The following is a 20137-nucleotide window of genomic DNA, read 5'->3' as shown; positions in this document are numbered from 1 at the left end:
TTTTCTTTTTTAATATAGCCTTAATAAGAGTAATTCTGTGAGATGGAGTCTACATATTTTCTCTCAGTAAGAAAGACAACAAACCTCCACAGTAAGAAACCCCAACTCTTAATAGAAGAGTGGAAAAACTAAGTAAGTAATCAAATGAATAAAAAGTGTTGCATCTTCATGAGATGTTTTGGGTGTAAGGATCTTTCACAACCAGATCAACAGCAAGAGCACAAATTATCACATTATTATTACTCTTTTGCCATAGAAGCCAACAAACTATCGAGTTCACGGGTTACTGCTTGAGGAAGCATTTGGAGCAGTTCACTATGTTTTGTGTACGAGGGAGAAAAAAAAAACAGTCTATGGAGGTCAGAAAAAAACCCCTACAACTTCCCATTATCTTCAGAAAGGTGCCAAAATTTCACTTCAGGTGAAAATTCTTTCTTGATTCTAAATTTCAGTAAGAGTATAAAGATAAGACCATTTAAGCTATTTTACATCAAATGGTTCTAGGCATAAAAAACTGGTTTAGTATTTAGCTTTCCAAAAGCAGGAACTCACTTGCAAGGATTGATTTATATTTAATTTTACTCTGGGTAGTAAGATCAGAATCTTGTTTAGTCAGGAATTCTAGCTCAGTGGCTTTCTATCTTGAAAGAGCATGAGCTATTTTGATTACTGGATATATAGATTCCTGATAAATTTTGTCATAAACCTTTATTAAACATAAATTCTTTTAATTTCACAATTTCAAGTATATCTTTGACTGAAAAGTGAAATTTTCCTTTAAGCCTATTCCCTGATTTGCAATTTTTAGGAATGTCGACATCTCATACTTTTTTAATACTTTCCCAATGATGAACCTAAAAAAAAACACACAGCAAAGCAGCTTTATTTCGGCCCTTGGCTACAGCTTAAGCATCTTCAAAATCCCAGTTTGCCAGAGATGTTCTCTTGCAATCATGTACAAAACCTGCCTGAAGACAAGGCTCAATGCACAATGAAGTACCTGAGGCTGCACAAACATTTATCGTCGCAATATCTGCTTTAATACTAAATATCTTCAGTAATTTCCATTACCAAAGGGGTTTTTCTCCCCATTAAACAAATGCAGCTGTCTTGGGCAAAACTGCTGAGTTTGTAAAAATAGTTCTCAGCCCCTTGATCCAATTAGTCTTCTTCATAAAATTAAAAAGTCAAAGATATTCTGATTCTTGTGTGCATTTACTTCAGCTGCAACAGCACTGCTGTTCTTGGACATTGGTAACCTGGAAATTCTGCTACAACTTTGGTCTTTTAGCACACATTTGTGAACTTACTACAAAAATCCAATTATAATGCTAAAATAGTTTTAAAAAAAAATTGCAAAGTTCTGTATGCAGAAATGGAAACAGAATCACTCTTAAGAACAGATTTGATTCTATTTATCCCAAATCATTATATACACATTTCAAGTTTCTATTTGCATTTTGAGCTTTGAACTTCTAGTTCCTTTGCCCAGAAGGATGAAGTTCCAATTTGAAATGCATGCTCTGCAACATCACTTAGAAAGATGTATGACCTCAAAGTTGTTCTAATTCAGTCAGGGGACATTATTTCATGCATTTATTACGTATCTAAATGTGGGGACATCCCCAAGACACTATTGAAAATGCTGTGATGCAGACTGGACAATTCATTTGAAGGCAGGCTCATGTCCTTGCCCAAAACCTTTTAAGTAAGGTGATGTCACGGAGAACTGGTATCATGGAACTGTCATCAGGATTGTCCCACTGTAAAGTCACTGATGGCAGCACAGGCAGGATGAATGTCTATGTGTGCTCTTGAAGTGAATGACAGAGCTGCTCCAATGAGACCCAGATTTCACTCAAAACACAATCACAGGACATAATTTTTTACCTAGTGAGAATAAAACCCAGCAGAAATGGAGTGATAGAATCAGAGAATGGCTTGGGTTGAAAAGGCCTGAAGTCCAGGCTGCAAAGGCTGGAGACAATCAGTGCTTAAGTTTTCAGTGAAATGAAGTAAAGTACTTGTAACACAAACAGCTGGATGGTCTGCAGTCAGCCCACCTCGACTGGAACCCAGTGGTTCCTGTGTTGGGCCACTCAGTAATGAAATAAGACTTCAGAAAAACTATCACATTTGTGAGATGCTTTAATACGTGACTATCAAAGGTAAGTCATACTAGCAAAATATTTCAGTATTGCCATTAAGGAGCTCTGTTGTTCACAACTCCAGAGTGGAAGGCTTGATACTTCACTCCTTGAATCGTTCATAGCACTCCCCAAATGAGCTTGTATTGGTAATCCTAGTGTCCAGTCCAAATTACAGTAAGTGAAATTGCATTCTGCTTATCTAAATTCCCCACACAGTATCTATATACAGTTTTTATATTTGGCCTGCATTTAAAATGTTAGGTGCTGTTCCACTCCAGAGGTTCATGCCTGTCAGTCTGAAGGGAATGGTTATTATATATCTCCTGTGCTTATTCAAAGGGTTTTTTTGATTCTGCTTTTCATTTATTTAAATAATTACTATTGCTTGCTGTGGAAAACACTTTAAAAATGCAGTTTTAGCACAGTAGAAGATGACAGCAGGGAAAACTTCTCCAGATTGAGATATTAGCTAATAAAATCACCTTAAATATTTGAAGTTTAAAAAGATAGATTTTTTTTTTAAGGTCAGTTTATTCCAGGTATTAAAAATTATCTCTTACTCAAGACTCTTTGATTGATGACAAGGTTAATAGGAAATCTTAATTTTAGCCATATCCCCATAATGTCAAAGCCATTTTTCAATAGTCAGTATATGGAATTAGAAGTTATGAAAACCTGCTAAAGAGGTGGCATTTTGGTGTGAAAATATCATCTGATATTGTTTATTTTCAAAATAGAACAAAGAACCAAATTATACTTTTGTTGGGATGAATTTGAGTTTCAGTGAAGAAAAACGCATCAGATGGAACCATAACAGAGGAACGGAACACACGTGCTTTGCAAGCAGTATTCAGGAAAAAGAACACAAACTAAATTATCAGAGTTTTATTTCTGTTACAAATTATCACAATCACAATTAATATAAAACAGAAAGCACTGAGGAAACATGACTGTTGGATACAAGATTTATCAAGGTGTAAAAACCACATCCAAGACTCTACTACTAGAAAACCTGTGACTGTGTATTAGAGAAAACACTTCTATGCATCAAACACCAAGTGAAAGAGAATAAGCAGCATAGTATAATTGACAGGGATTAAAGACCTTCATGTTTTTGAAGGTAATGGAAGTTGGAGCATCATTTCTACCCAAGAGTCTTGTTTTGAGCAGACTTGTTTACAATCAGCTATTAGGAAAAGCCTCAGCACAAACCACCCATCTTCATTTTAACTTATCCATGTTGTTCATACATTAGACGAGCTATTTCCAAAAGCATTTAAATTCTAGTCATGAGACTTCACACACTCTCTTACACTTGCTGCATAAGGCTAAAAACAGTCACTAAAGGAAGCAGAAGGAACGGGAGGTTGTGTTATTGCTTGTAACAGGAACTTAGATGAAAATTCTTTATTGAACTCCAAATAAAACATTGTTGCATCACTATACAATTAAGAGTTTAAATATACAATTATTTTAAAAAGTGTATACTGTTATACACTTTAAGGCTTTAATACAAGAAATACTGAACAGGATTTTCACACTCCGTAGCCTCTCGCTGATGTCTGGGCACACGGATAAGTACAATGCTCTAAGCAGTCCATAATTAACATGGCAGAAGTTCCTGAAAGAGAGCAAAATACAATTTATTTGTATATATCCTGAGACTGGTGACCATGAATTCTCTGAAGACTGTTAAGATTATAAGCAGTGGAATCAGGCAATTATGCATATAATTAATGTATGTAGATTTATGGAAACCACTGCAGAAACTATCATTGAAATTCAGTGCAAATGTTATAAAAAGGTTCAATAAAGGCAAATTAATGATATGATTAATTATAAGCATTGACATTACTTGCTTGACTGGTAACATACAGTAACAGACCAGTGTCAGAGTACAAAACTCTACTAGAATGAAAACACACTTCTAGGTTAATTTGTTACAATGGAAGAAAGGCTGCCCCCTACATTGATTTTTTTTTTTTAATTTAGAGACCTTCTCAGATTATTTTTCCTCTCTATTCAAAATCTAATGGATTTCACTTCAGAGATTATAGAAAAAAAAACCAAAAAATCCACAGGAGAAATGCAATAGCAGAACACTGTTAGTGTATGTTATTTTAGGAACTGTCAAGAAAAGTTTTGCACTGCAAATACATAGTTTTGAAGATAATATCAACCGTTTGAACCGATGCAGTTTATAGAGAGCACACCTCTACAGGACATGATAATTGATACTTTTTGTTTTTTAAGAGGCATGAAAACACATTTTCTTAGGAGAAAGAAAGATTTTAAGAGTTATCAACGTGGAGCTTTGGAAGCAGGAAGACTTAGTTAATATCATGAAACCATATGGAAATCATTCAATGATGCACCCAAACAGCCTCTGCTATCAGGGAAACATACTTTTCCCCTGCCAAAAGGAACTTAAACCACTTTAAGTTTCTAGACTTTAAGGCAGAGTAGCAGAGAAGTGGCACACAAGCTTGCTGATACATTCATCCTCCGTAACTGGAGGAACCAAGAAAAGATGGCATTAAAAAAAAAAAAAAAAAAAAAAAAAGAGTTGGGTTGACAGTATAGAACACTGAACTCACTTCTGAATTCACTTATTTACCTACTAGTCATCCCTGCCACTAGATACTTTATTTTCAATCCTTCAAGTTTCACTGTATATGTTTAATATAACACTTGATATTTGCAGATGAACACTTCCTATGTAACTCATCATACTATGTGATTTAAGATGTGAACACAAGGAGAGATTTGGCCAATTCTACTATAAATATTTTTAAAATATATTTATATATTCAGTTTTGCCATAGCAGTTCTAGTAGCTGTTATTAAATCTTTGCCCCTTGAGCCCCAAAGGGCAGAAATCTTCTCCAAGCTCCCCTACCCCTAAAGAGTCCTTTGATTTAAACCCTTAAAACACTCAAAATTGTTCTAAAGCCATTTTGTATGCACAAAAGGTTCCTTCAGCATGTGACAGCAGCCTCTTAAATTTACTGTGGTATACAGAGGCAGTGCAATGTATGCAGTATTTCACAGTAGAGAGCTCTATTTATCTGAGCCTTGTCAACTAAAGGCACTGAGATCATGACGTTAGCAGGGAGAATTACCATTCCAAATAGAAAAAAACCCCTATTTCTATTTAAAATATACACCACCTGAGCATAAACACAGTTAAACAGTAGAGCCAGCTATTCTTCAGCTAATGTTTCTCAATGGATTTGTTCTCCTTCAATTTGTGCCAAAAATCAGTCTGCTAACTTGTGCAGAAATGCTTGACTTGGAAAATCAGTCTACAAAATGTGTTTTTCAAGTTTTAGGCATGTTTGCTGACCAGATTAGAGTTTTAAATTCCCATTTTAACAGTACTAGCATCAAATTACATACATTTTCTTCAGCTTCCTCTGTGCAATGAATTACTTAATTGGTTGAAATGTTGTCATAACTATGTACACCTTTCAATACACAGCCAGAGGAGTGTCCACACACTGTGACAGCCTAATGTCCTCATTAAGGGTAGCTTAAAACTATTACTTTTCCCACCAGAATTGAACAGAGCCAATGATACTTAAAGTCTTGTGTAGAATTAAGAATTAAGGACCTGATCAAAAGCTTCATTATTTATTTAATAATTTCCCAGATGAGTAAAGATACCTACCAAAGCATCAGAAGATTAAGGTTTTTGTTCTCTTGGCTGCCCAAAGAGGTGGGTTTCCTGACAAGAGAGGAAAAAAGAGGTAATTTTACTAAAGTTCAAAGAATTTAAAATTAAAGAAAACAATGTAAATCAAACTATAATTAATAGAAACTTAATGCTTAACAAAAAGCATTTGTAATGTTTAAGTTACTAGAATTTATGGAAAAATAATATATTACAAACTACTGGTTATGAGGTTTTACAGTTGTTTAATAGGGAATAGTTTGTCCAAATTTAACTAGCTAAGCTAAGGCTTTTTAGATTACTGATACAAATTAAACGTTTTAAAATGAGAATTTAGGTGTCCTCAAAGCCTTTCCTACATTCTAAAAGGAAACTTTCTAAGTTGTAGCCTCCCTGTTTTTATTGGTTATACTGAGATAACTTAAGTGAGATTAAAATCTAATTTGATTTATTTACCTTGGCAAATGAAGACCGTTTTAAGGGTTACACATCCTCTGCCTCTGACGAAAGCGACCTCAATTAGTCAAGTCAGAAAGTCTTTAAAAGCTTTGTGTTTATTGCTTCCAGCACGGAGCGAGGTGGTCATTAACGTATCAAAATTCTCATAAAAATTCCAAAGTTGCACTAGTGAAAGAATGCTCAACAAGATGAAAACTAGTCACATCTTTTCCAGAAAATTCATTAGCTATTTTAAACCATTTTTTAAACAAAAGTATTTTGATTTAATGTGGCACTCAAGCAGATCCATACCATTTGGATACTTTAAACAGCATTTATATCTACTGTGAGTATATAGAGAGATACATTTAGGTTTAAACCATTTTGTTTTAAAAGAAGTTGCGCAGTGTTTAATATGAGCCTTTTATGCTGATCACTGTTAAACATTTCTCCCTGTTTACTACTATTTATGAAGTTTTATTATAAGATAAAGCATAAAATTAATCTCACACACACTGATTTTTCTTTCAAAAGTTTATTTAGTATCAAGCAAGGGTAAAACTTTGCTTAACACTACAGAACATTTCAAGACTTGAGTTACAAAATACCACATTATTCGCATTTGTAGTTTGCTTTCCTTTTTATGCATGTTTGCAAAGAGAAAATCTAGCAAATGGCTGAAAATAAAAACTAAAAACTAAAGTGTTGAAAACCTTTAAAATAAAAGGTTACGCTTATGTTATAAAGAATGGACTAACGTATTTAGTAAACCTATTTTTTGTTTAACACTAGTTAATCAAAGGTTATTTTTTGATCACCTATTTTTTCAAATACAGTTTGGAAATAACAAAGTTCCTTGTTTTACATATCTTTCTGTCCAGGTTGTTCTTTCAACAAAATATTTTAAAGTTCAGTCCATCCATTCAGATTTTTTATGCACTTTGAGTTAATAAAAAGGGATTGTTCATAGAAAAAATTACTTTGAACAGTATACAGGACTGGTGGAGATTGGATATTTCACAACATCAGACAGTACAATCAGTATCTGGCATATGGCTGGTCTCTGTAGACTCCTTTTGTTGTCCTTGCAGAAGGTGTCTTGTGTCGTGAGTTGGTCCATTCTTCTTGCCCTACAAGAAAGGAAAACTTGATTAGACCCCTTCCAGTGTTCTCAGATGCTGTACTTATTTTCCCCTTATTTAACTGTTAATTAGATAACCACATTTTGTTTACCAAAACCAGTGTACAAAGTGAAGTCTAACACTTGAACCAAAAAAATCTGAGTACAACACATCTATATGAGCCATCCCACAATGATTCCTCAGCACATAAGAGCAGAGAATGTGATAAGCTAATGGCAAAGATATTTAGGGCTCTGGCATTCAGCTGGACCTGCTTGTTGCAAATGCACAGAAGTGTCAGCTCCAGCAGCAGACCTATCAATAATTACACTGGGATTAAATGAATGGAGGTTATGAATTATGTATAAGCAAATAAGATGCCCTCAGAAATAAGTTTCTTTGCATCAGTACCAGTTTAGACCTAATTCAAAATATGCAACCCAAGCCTCAAGTATCACTACAAACACCTGTGGCTTCTAACATCCTAAGGCCAATTTTCCATTTCACTGTAAACACACATCTCGTCTAAAATGCAAGAAACAGGAAGGTAGATTATAAAAAATTAAAAGGACAAGGAGTATTTTGACTATAAAATAAGTTTGTAAAAAACGTGCTATATTTAATGCTTTATAATCCTACCACCTTTTAATGGTAATAAATATTAAAAAAGGTAGCAAAATTATTATCTTAAATGAGAGTCAGACCTACTGTGCCAAGCATTTACAAGAGGGAAAACACAGGACCAAACACAGAGTATAATGAAACAGTACTTAGGCACATTTAACCAGGTAAACAAATCAGACTAGTCAGCTAGTTAAAAAATAAAATTTACAACTGTTTATATCACCCCTGTAAGAAAAAAAAAAAGACACAAAAAACCCCCAACCCCAAAAGCAAATAGACCTTAAAACAGTGTATGTGTTTCCATAGCTACTAGAATTGCCCTGCCCTAAAATGCAATTCAGAAACTAAGGGTGTAATCCAAACCTATGGTAGACTAAAATGTAGGCATCACTTTGTCTTTGTAGTCAAAAAGAATAAAATCGAAGTCAAAGAACCCCTTGAATGCTAAGGAAATTTGCTCCAACAGGAAGTATCTGAAATTAGGTGACAAGAATCCCATACGTCAAGGGTTAAGTTTCACCATCTCCTCACAGAAGCCTCATCCTAGCTAGTTTTTAATAATGTAGGTGGTTGCCTGCAGAGTCCAGGTTATAAATCATACCTAGGTGGTCAGGACACTTGCCTAGGAGGTAAAAGGAACAAGTTCAAATTTGGTGTAAGGCTGAAAGAATTAAACTTGCACCTCAGGCAAGTTCCACGGGACTCTGATAACAAAATAACACACACAAGAATCAACCTCTTGTGCTTCCTCATTGCACAGACTGCAAGGTTTACATTAAAAAAGAGAAAGAACCTGGGCCTAACAGTAAGGGCAGCTGAGTGAGGGGTAAGAATTAATATCGTAGCTCTTAAACACCACTGCAAGGAATTGTTCAAATGTAAAAAGCTGTCTTGGCAACAGTTTAAGGGGTATACTTGGCTCCTTTTAGAGCAACTGGTCAAATTAGTAGGGTAAAGAGTTACCCTTACTGTTTATCAGTTTTCATTTTGGTGCTGTTCAGGGCTCCAAATACTACAAATATTGATATTCTTCCTACATTCCCTGGATTGTCACCTGAGTTTCTCAGAGGAGGAAGTTCAAGTACCTCCTGAGAATCTGAGTTCCCTCCTGGCCAGCACAAGCCAATCATCTGTTCATTATGCAGTCTTAGGAATTTTAGTTTGAGGTATCTAATGTTCTTTATATACAGATTATTAGTCTCTAACTCTGCATTTAAAGGATATACTTGAACATCAGCTAGTTAAGAAATAAAATGTATAAGTGTTTATATGTGCAAAAACTTCAGTGGCTGCAACCCATAATCATTTTTCAAGGTATTTATAGTCTTCCTCTCAACTTGAGTAAATACATCACTTAATATTCTGAGTGGCTGTGCTTTGATAAATAGAAAACCAACTTTAAATGCAAAAGCAATGAAAAATCCATATTTTCAACCTTGAATACCACAATCCATATTTTTCCCCATCAGTCTATCTACATTAAGCAGTTTCATACATTTTCACCCCCCATCAATTTTGCATTAATGAAATAGTCTTAGAAATATCAGGCTTATAATGGCAAACAGTTTATTTTAATGCTGAAATAAAGATTTAAGCTATATATCTATCAACACCAACTGAAAGTGCTGGGGGACTGAGGAATTCCAAATGACCTTCTTTTGATAAACTGACTTTCCCCTTAAGCAAAATAATTAGTTTAAGCAGATGATGTCGGGCAAACTACCGGATTAGGTGGATTTATCACAACTTAGTTGAGGTCATTTTAGTTTTCAGCAGGAAGCACCCAAATGGAGTTAGAGAAATAGACCATGGAAAACTTAGTAGAGCTTTAAAATCATTGAAGCATTCATTACCCAGAATCACAACATTTACACTAGTTACTAACAACCCTCAAATGTTTGAGATTTGAGAAGCCTAGATTATATTTCTCTGATCTCTAGCCAAAGATTTAACATTTATCCCTTAAGCAAAGGTGCCTTTTAACATGCTTTATGCTTCTTTATAACAGATTTCTTTAATTAAACCTGTCACTATCCCACTTCTGTATTAAAAAAAATGTGATCTTTACCACCAGCATATGTTTTTTGCTTTATTATGCATTGTTTTATCTCTATATAATAGAGAGTAACCCATTGCCCTCATGACTATTAGCTACCTAAAGTACTTCCCTAACCTTTACATAATGACTCCCTGCTTGATTTCCCAAGACTGATGCATGAAAATGAACTAGTACAAAAAGACCATACAAGACTAAAACACACTCAATTAGGCCCTGATTCAGCTGGGAGCTTCAGCATATTCTTACCTTGTACCAAGGCTCAATGCCAGCTACGTCACACTAGAGGTATTTGCTTTTGGCAGCCAAAAGTTCTGGAAAAATGTCCTACACTCCCATTTTTCTCTTTAAATCTCATTAAATGTGACATGAAATGGGTGCTTGCAGCACGATTTAGATTTGATTTTTTTTCTATTTCTTTGATTTTAGTTTCACACAACTACATTATCTAACAGACCTCAGAGACCCCTTTCAGTATTTTTCTCAATAAGCACACAAGGAGCTCTGTGACAGCACAGGAATCCCTGAGCAGCTGTTATCCACTGCAGAACTGAGACTTTCCTTATGGAAATTGTTCTTTGATTATATTTTTTTCAAGAGTCTACTACTGTAGTCACTCAGCTCATAAACCACTCACCGTAAGAGTCATATGTTTCTTCACTCAGGCCGTGACCATAGTCATAGTAATCTGCTCCACTGTGGGGGGAAGAGAGAAGTGGAAAAAAACAAGAAATAAACCAGTTATGAGCAGCAATGCTTATTACACATTCCACCTTTGAAAAGACAGCTTGAAGGATATAGACAAGCATCCATGAGACAGTGACAACTGAGGTTCTACTTGTTCATTACTTAGAAACCATATTTACTTTCATTTAGGATTTTTTTCCATCACTGAGCCCCTCATTCACATTGTAAATGTGGATGTGGGAATTTTTTATTTAAAATTATACCTACAGTTTGGAAGGCTGAAGACCTTATAGCACCAATGAAAGAATCAGAGGTGTAGGTACTGAACCAATTTATCATATAAACTCCTCTTCATTATCTTCTGTTGCCTAATATTTTGCCTCTGGATCTTTGAATTCACTGATAAAAATGTAATAAAGGACAAGCAACTTGCTGATTGGAGGGTTATATAGCTGCTATACCTGTACAAGTTCCAATGTCTTCAAAACAAGAGATGTGCACAAATATAAATTCTATCATTTTAACTGTCAGGCAGGAAATGAAAATAGGATCTACATTAGAAGCAGAAATAAGTAGTTTTTAGGATTCAAAAGTATGTATGAATACCATAACCATGGCCTAAACCAGTCTTTCATTTCATAATGGTATTTACATTTTTAATAAGATCTCTGAACAGAAACTGAAGAACAATCCTGGCTATAGACTATGCCATTATGCTTTCATATTTCATGTAAGTCTGGCTAGGGGTAGTGTTTGACACAGTTCACAGGACATCAACAGCAAGTGCCTTAATTGTTTCTTTCCTTTTCTTTCTAACCACAGCCAGACTCAGGGCTGATGGTATTTGGAAAATACTCTACAAACTTTAGCTACCAAGTCGTTAGTTCTTGAGTGAGAAGGATATCACTAATATATGATCACTAGCAAGTATTTACTAATATCGACAAAATGTTTCTAACAAGAGATTGATTGCTAACAAAATAAACACCAGAGAAAAAAATCCCAATTTTATAGCCTTAACATGAATTAGCAGATAAAGCATTTATATAAAACAAACATCACAATCACTTCTAAACTGACAAAAGAAAATTTGTTGGTTTTGGGTTGTTTGTGGTTTAGTTTGGGTTTGGCTTTTTTTTTTTTTTAACTCAAAAGTTTTAAATCCCACAAAGTAACCAGGACAGAAAAAAATACAGTTCTGGTGTGTGCAAATGCATATATAAAAAAAGTCTGGGTGAGTATTTGTTATTGCTGGTATAACACTTCCTAAACAAAAACTTTAACAGAATGCACTATGGAGACCCATAAAAATCTCTCTATACAACCTAAATGTTATCTATGGTTTCTCAGTCCATGTGATGAGGACCCCAGAATAACAAGGGTCCTGCAGAAGCCAGTGATAAAACAGTATTTATTCTGACAACCGACTTAAAACTGACATTCACTCTCTTTCCACACAATACTTGATTATTTATTTTAAGGCTGTCATTGAGTTTAGAAGCCAACAGCAGCTGAGCCCTCTTCCTGTGTCTGTCAATCCCGTCAGAATGACTTTGCAGGGTCTCATTTCACAGATCTGATATATCTATTAAACAAAAGACTCTCTTTACAGCACATAAACTGCAAAACAAATAAGTATCAGAAAGGAAGAAACCTTTTACTTACTGAAAGGACATCATAACCCATCTTTATTAACAGAGAAGCCCCTCAGAATTAATAATCTGTCCAAAAGGTACAAGTCATAATGGGAAGTAAAGCTGCCCAGTGCAATTCAGTGCTCTCTGCTCTACTTCATTTGTGCTCCATGAGCAATGACAACCCCCTCCAGTCAACCGTATGTTAAACAAACCCAAAGCTTCACATGAGACAACTTAAAGACTAAGACCCAAAGAAAAGGGTACATACAGATGCTGCAAGAAATTCTATGTGAAAAAAAAAAGAGCATTTTTTGTTTAATCTGCAAGAATCTGAATAGCCCACAGAGTTCACAACCAAGACCAAAGCTAACTGGGGATGGGTTGTTTTTTTTTTAGTGCTGTATATGAAGTTACAGCTTATATATTTTTCTTTTTTAAAGCAAATCACCTGCTAAAAGGAAACCCAGTCAAAGCAACCTGCAATACCAAACTTCTAAATTGTAAATTTTAACTCATTAACTGAGATAACTGAGATAGTTGAGGTCAATTCTGCTGTGAGGATTTAAGTAGCTATATTAAACAATTCTTCCTGTGGACAGTAGGTATGATACAAACTTTTGTTTTAAAAGCATCCTTGACATTTAGATTCTTTTTTTATATCTTTTTTTATATATGTTCTCTGACATCTTAGCATTCCAACTGAAGATAATTTAAACTATTTCTCTTGAAATTCTGCAAGGAAAGCCCTTTTCATAGAATCATAGGAAGGCTTGGGTTGGAAGGAACCTTAAAGTTCACCTAATTTCAACCCCCTGTCACAGGCAGGAAGACTAGATTAGGCAGCTCAAGTTGTTTCTCTTCCTTTCATTTTTTCTCAGAGAAAGGAGAACAAATCCACAAAACCAGTGTATTTTCTTTAACCTCATGTGACTCCCTCCTTTCAGAAAAAGGAAACAAAATGACATGGATCCTTTCCTTTTTAACCCAGCAAGACTAAACATGGAACACTGTGTTTGAAGGTTTTGCATTTTCAGATGTGAAGTGTCTCTTTGAGGATGTTTTCTTAACTTTTCCTTACTTCTCTAAGCATTTACTCTTTTAGATGAATAATTGGATTACATGGCATAGCCAGCTGAGTTTTCAGGCATCTTTGTAACCATGAAGGAAAAAGGCAGAAGTGCAACCAACACTGGAATATCAGCTGTGATTCAGATATTTTGTACATACAGAGCTTTTGCTTATAACTCCTCATATTTAACTTCCTTTGTATTTCCATTCCAGCACAATGGCTTTGGACTGTCAAGAGAGAAGACAGAGGTGGCAAAGAAAAAATGCTTTGATTTTCCCCATCACCATAAAAACTCAGAACCACTTCATGCTATGGAAAAATTAGCATGCAACAATAAACTTAAGTATGTTGTTTCTAATTACTGAGGGCTGGGCAGTAATCCTACAATGCTTAGAGAAAGTATGAAGTGAGGTTTAAGTAGTTTAAGTACGGCCAGGGGGAAGTGCCTGTTTTCTCTGTTAGAGAAACAGTCTGAGACAGAGAGGAGCAAACTCAGATTTTAGCCCTGCATCACTAGCGAAGTAGAAATGCTTCTCAAAGGCTTTACCCAGTGAAACAGAGGACTGGGAAGCTTTCTGCCATTTTTCAAGAATCACTGTGCTGTGAGAAGTGCCTTGAAATACTTCAATTCAGAAGTATTCAACACAAGCCTTCAAAGGTCCTGTGGAATATGACCTGAATTTCTCAGGCTTTTCTGCAAAGCTGATTTGTTTCCGAAAATATCTTGATGAACCATAATAGAACAAATATTTATGAAAAAAACCCAACAAATAGGAGTAACTGCTCTTGACATGATGGTTAAGCCTCAAGGAACTTCTACCTTTTATACTATATAAATTATTAGCTTATTCTCTGTAGAGAATATTCTCTTGGGACAGATATCAACAGAATGGTAATTTCAGCCTAATTCTCATGGGTCCCTCAATACAAGACAGATATTGAGGTGCTGGAGTGAATCCAGAGAAGGGCAATAGAGCTGGAGGAGGGTCTGGAGAGTAAATCATGAGGAGTGGCTGAGAGACCTGGAGGTGTTTAGTCTGGAGAAAAGGAGGCTCAGAGGGGAACTTACTGCTCCTTACAACCGTGTGAACAGAGGTTGCATGTAGTGAGGTGGGTGTCAGTCTCGTCTCTCAGACAAGTGAAAGGATGAGAGGAAATGGTCTCAAGCTGTGCCAGGGGTGATTCAGGCCAGACATCGGGAAGAATTTCTTCACTGAAAGGGTGGTCAGGCATCAGAGTGGGCTGTCAGGAAGGGCATGGAGTCACTATCCCTGGAATTGTTCAAGAAATGTCTGGAGGTGACACTTAGTGCTATGGTTTAGTTGACATGGTGCTGTTCAGTCAAAGGTTGGACTTATCTTGGAGGTCTTTTCCAACCTTAATGATTCTATGATTCCATATCTGAAGAGGTCACTAGGCTATTTTTGGGACAAACCCAAAACAGGCAGGTCAACCACATAGTGCAAGTGTACTTCCAAAAACATATAAAGGAAGTAAAAACATATTGTGATTAATTCATGTGATTGCCACAGCTCTCTAAAAGATGTCTGTAACAAATATAGAGTGGTCATTATGCCATTTCTGTGTTTGAAACAGAAGCAGCGTGGCATGGAGCCTGATTGCTAAGGGGAGATTAAAAGGTCTCTGATTGAAAGCTTTTAGCTTACTGGAAAATCCCAGACTTAAGCACTGATAAGCCTGGCTCTCAGGTTTAAACACTGAGTGATCAGAAACCTTCTCCAACTTCAGCGATAAAAAAACCAGCTTTAACAACCAATTGAACTTCATGTAATGCTCATTAGGGAAAAAATGACCAAAATTTGTTTATTCCTTTGCACATTAGGATCAAGTAATTTTGGGACTGATCCCTTCAGGCATAAGCCAGGGCAGTTTCAGAAAGTGGCAATAAAACCCTTACAAACACTAAGGCTCCACAAACATCAGCTTTGTCCTTCTACGCAGCCTTGCACAGAACAGCAGCAAAGTAGAAAGAACAAATGAGGATCTCTCTAACAAGAGTTCTTATATGATAGACCCTGACTGATATGATCACATCTGAAGAGAACTCCTCCACAAGGACAAGCCTCTTTCTGTTATTCCTATCAGATCATCATGCTCAGCTGCTCCTGATAACAAAAAGCATTCTGTCAACAGTAAACAAGAAGAGTGTCCAGGCAAAAATAACTGTAGTGAAGCTCCCAACTCCATAACTGTCTTGAACACTGAGCATCTGCTCTCAATGCTTCTGGGGATTCACTAGAACACCATATTCTGTAACTCAGCTTACAGGACAGCAGAAATCCAGGATGTCAAGAGGAGATCCACATCTTTTCTTGCATTTTGTATATACATTTTGATTTAATGCCCAGTTCTGATACTTAGAAGTTTCTTTGGTACATACTCTCATCCCTGCATCTCAGTCTGTATAACAGATAATCATCTCAGAAAGCAATTGAGACCTGTATGTGAGAGCTTTTTAAAATACAGAAAAATAATGCAATCTTCCTTAAATTATATCTCCTTGTACTCTCATACGGGTAATACAAACAGCAAATCTATTACCTATAATCATAGAAGATGACCAGAGTGCCCTCTCAAGGATTCCCTTAGCTATCACTATTTAGAAATTACTTTTTATGATAGAAATTGTAAGAAATTTGACTTCTGATTAGTGAAATGCCCTCAGAGGCACCTGCATTTTGGTGCTACCTATCAGGTACAGAACTATGTCTATCTACATACTTCTAGTAAACTCTACACAGTTGCTTAAGCAGTTTTACCATCTGAAGTGTCCACTTGTTACTGTCTGAACTCAATTAGTCTTCCCACCCCATTCCCACTGCATTCTCACGTAGGAAAGGAAAATGGCAAGTAGAAGTAGTAAGTGACTCACACGGCACAAATAAGGCTTCTTAAGAACAGCAGCAGGAGCTACAGCTTTACCTTGAAACTCTGAATAGAATGAAGCAACAATACATTCCAGAACATGAGAAATGCTAAACATGTTAATGCGAAATATTCTCTGCATAAAGAGGAAAGCACCAGCAGAAAAACTAAAAATTCAGGTTGCATAGAGTCAGCATTTTGGTTTGGCCTGTGAATTAGAACCAAGCCCCAGCCACTCCACACCATGTCTGTCTGGTTTGCAAAGCAGGTTTTGAACTGGTGTCAGACAAAACTAAACTGGAAGTCTTAAACTATCCAGGTGTGTACCTAACATGTTGCAACTGCTAAATGGAGAACAAAGGCATGAACCAACATCAATGGTAACACTAGAAAAAGATGTTTTTTCTTCCCTTTCTCAACAGACAAGACTATTCAGGACAGTGGAAGCAGCAGAGAACAGTGAAGATCTGAGAGGTATCAGTCAAAGAATCTTTAAACTGTTCGTTGCAATACTGGAAAGAATTGTGGGTGTTATTCCATCTAATTCTTGGTTATCCCTCAAGTCTTGCATAAATGTTTTTAGAGATCCAAAATCAGGTTACTTGTCACAGACTGGAGTACAAGACCACACTGCCGCTAATACACAGTCATCCCCAAAAACTGCACAGATGTTATGTCACCACTCCATTATTAAAAATACTGCTCCAGAGGATGCACATCAAAACATCTTATCTTTTTAATTTACTGAAGGAACAGTACAACTTTCAACAGCTTTCTATAAATCTGGGGCCTTCCTCATCAGATGGAATTGAAGAACATTTGAGAGAAAAGCTATCATTCCATCATCAATTTATATGATTATAATTCAAAAATAATAAAAGCGCCATCAAGGAATACATTTGATTAAAGAGAGATTGGATTCAATTGTTTTCAGGACTGCATAATCATAAGCATCTGACAGATCTTAACAGCAATGTACTGCCATGTTCAAGATCTTTCCAGTGCTTCCCTTACACAGCAGGGAACAAACCTTGCCTCTCCAAGTACAGGAAGGCAGATCTCTTCCTCTTCAGGACAATTCAATCCATTTAATTGCAAATGTTTCCTGGAACTCATGTGAGCTCCACTACTTCTATCAATACGTACATTTCAGGTGCTTTATGCACAGTTCTCGTAACACAATTACACCACGATGAACCTGGTTATAATGGTTACTGACTTCTGAGGTCACTAATACCCTGCTTTTCATTGTCTGTCATCTGAATTATATAAAAATTCTGCTTAAAAGTACAATTTACAACTCTCAATATTTCTACTAAAATAAAACACAAGGACAAACATTAAGACCATTATAAAGTGTCCCTGCATCCGTCTCCCATTTCTAAAGTTGCCCAATAAATAGGTATTTCTCTACCAACAGAAAGCAAGACTTTTCTTCCCTTGAAAGAAAACTGAATACAACAAAGTAATCAGAGAGAAAACTGCAACTTTCAGTTACTGCCAGTAAGCAGACACACTATATTGACTGTCAACCAGCAAGAGTGTCAAATCTTCATCTACAAAAACATGTTGTCTGACAAAAATCTGTTCTGAACTGATGCAGCTTGATTCTCATTCAACTAACAGATGCTTCAAAGTGTGAGTTTCCAGTGAAGTTCCTTCTCTACTCCACACCAGGGAAAATAAGCCTTCCCTATATATACTCTTCACTATCTACTGGCAAGTGTGAATTTATGATGTCCTTTCTCTAGTCTGGAGAGTCTATGAAGTCTCTTCTCTATCTTGGTATCTCAGTCAAGCTGGTAGAAAGTTAATTATTATGCAAGACATTTTAGAAGTTATTTCTAAATTGATAATTTTAATTTGGAAGCCTGACTATCCATGTTCTGTCCCAAAGCCCATATATACAGCATCTGCTGAGGCCAAGCACCTGGATATTCTCCTTCCACTGTTACCCTCATCATCCAACCTTGAAATATCTTATTTTTTAAACATACTGCAATTAATTTGAAACCCTCATATAATTATTTTTAAACTATGATTAATTCCACAAGTTAACATTAGTAACTGCAAAATAGCATTTCAATATTTTTAAAAAAATATTCACTTGCTAGAAGATCCTTTCTTTACCTACCCTTTCCTCATGTTTTCACTTGTGTAATCAGTCAAGGGAAAAATCCAAAATACTACCAAATACTAATCCTCTTTAAATACACTACGGTAATTCAACCACCCAGCTTAAGATGCTGTACAATCATCTAAGTAAAATTAAACCAATTGTACAAAATAAACACTAATTTTATGAAATAATTATTTGGATTCCTCAAATATTTATAAATTCATGTTACTAATTTTTGTACCACTAACGCACCTCTGTTACTTTTTTGCAACATATCTGCATTTATTTTTAAATGCATTTTTATTTGTATTCTAAACATTGAGGCACCGTCATAATTAAGTTTAATATTAAAGTCATGAAGCAAACCAAAACAATTTTTTGTATCTAAAAACAAGTCTAATTAGTATAAATGAAAAGTAATCCTAAAATTTCTTATATAGTGCAGCAATCTACTAACATCAATATGATGAAGATTCTAAAAATATTTTGCAGTTTTATGAGTGCAACAGGAGATATGCTTGTGCTAAGTTGCCCAAGTTTTTTTGCCATAATTACACTCTAATTGCCTTAGTCTTATTTCTGTTTACTGACATTTCAGGCCAGATTTCTGTGAATCAGTTTTAAAAAATTCAAACACGTATGCTAGGCCCACAATTAAAACTACCTGTGCTATTGAGGCACTTCTGAATATTTTACCTTGTCACAAATTAACAGGTAATTGAAAAAGAAAACACATATCTAAACCTAAAAATGAGATTTGAGAAACTGCAGAAAATAATCTCCTCCAATAATGTGAGCACAAAAATTAAGCAAGAAACCACATGGCAGGGGTTTTCAGTTAAAAGCTACATTAGCTTGTTTATGCTAATGCTTTTGAGACTTTATTTTGCAGAATTATAACCTCCAATAAACTCATACATACCAGGTGTTCACAAGCAACAGCAATACAAAATGCCAGCCATTTGCACTACCCCCAGAAATCAAACTCCTGTGGATTGATTTGATTTATAAGTCAGAGAATGAAATATAAACACCTACTAGCATTAAAATGGAGAGAATTACATCTTGAAAAACTACAGTAACAGACACTGTTTTGCATGTAATGCATATTTATACATCCTGGAAATGCATGATTGCTGACAAACTCAACAATGTAAATTTAAAACACTGAGCATCACAAACAAACTGTTAGCAATTAACTTTCAAATACCAACAGCAACATCCCCATAAGCCAGTTTCAAATCCACACGCTCAGCTTTTTATGAAAATCCTTCTTTTAAACAGAAATGTCATTGTCTTTTGTATGACTACTAAGCAGAGTTCCAAAAACCACCTGAAAATTTGAGCTCTTAGCGGAAAATGAGGGTATTGCCAAGAACCACATACTAGGAATCAGCTTCTCTTGTAACTAAAGTGCCTCTGGAATGACATAAAATCAGGTATTTAGAGAGATTTGAAGGATTTTGGCAAACCAATTTAGTTGTATTCTTCAGGCATCAATTGAACAATGGCCACTGCCAGATTTCAAGGTGAGTTTAAGTCCTTTTCAACCCAGAATTTGATTACTTAGTTCCTAAGTAACTACCACAAGCTAACAAACACAAAATTCCTCAAACCTTTCAAACCACTGGGTCTTTGTACACAGTGCCCCTGACAAAGAAATTTTCCATCTTGAAT

General features: G+C 35.7%; 1 protein-coding gene across 3 annotated transcripts in view; it reads right to left on the bottom strand.

The window, feature by feature from the left end:
- Positions 1-3020: 3020 nt before the first annotated feature.
- The window catches only part of KHDRBS3 (KH RNA binding domain containing, signal transduction associated 3), a 98411-nt gene continuing 81294 nt past the window's right edge, over positions 3021-20137 (bottom strand). For 2 of the 3 annotated variants that reach the window (XM_027684471.1, XM_027684473.1), the window contains 2 exons: positions 10700-10758; positions 6781-7391 (listed from right to left, as the gene is read on the bottom strand). In XM_027684471.1, the coding sequence (XP_027540272.1) occupies positions 7300-7391; positions 10700-10758 (151 nt within the window). In that variant the 3' untranslated portion in view covers positions 6781-7299. Of the gene's footprint in view, positions 3772-5820; positions 5878-6780; positions 7392-10699; positions 10759-20137 lie in introns of those variants that run through there. The other variant, XR_003534400.1, reaches the window with a different exon arrangement.

The sequence above is a fragment of the Neopelma chrysocephalum genome, unplaced genomic scaffold (assembly GCF_003984885.1).
Source record: "Neopelma chrysocephalum unplaced genomic scaffold, ASM398488v2 Primary Assembly neopelma1_66, whole genome shotgun sequence".
NCBI lineage: Eukaryota > Metazoa > Chordata > Aves > Passeriformes > Pipridae > Neopelma > Neopelma chrysocephalum.
This window is presented reverse-complemented; position numbering and strand designations above follow the sequence as displayed.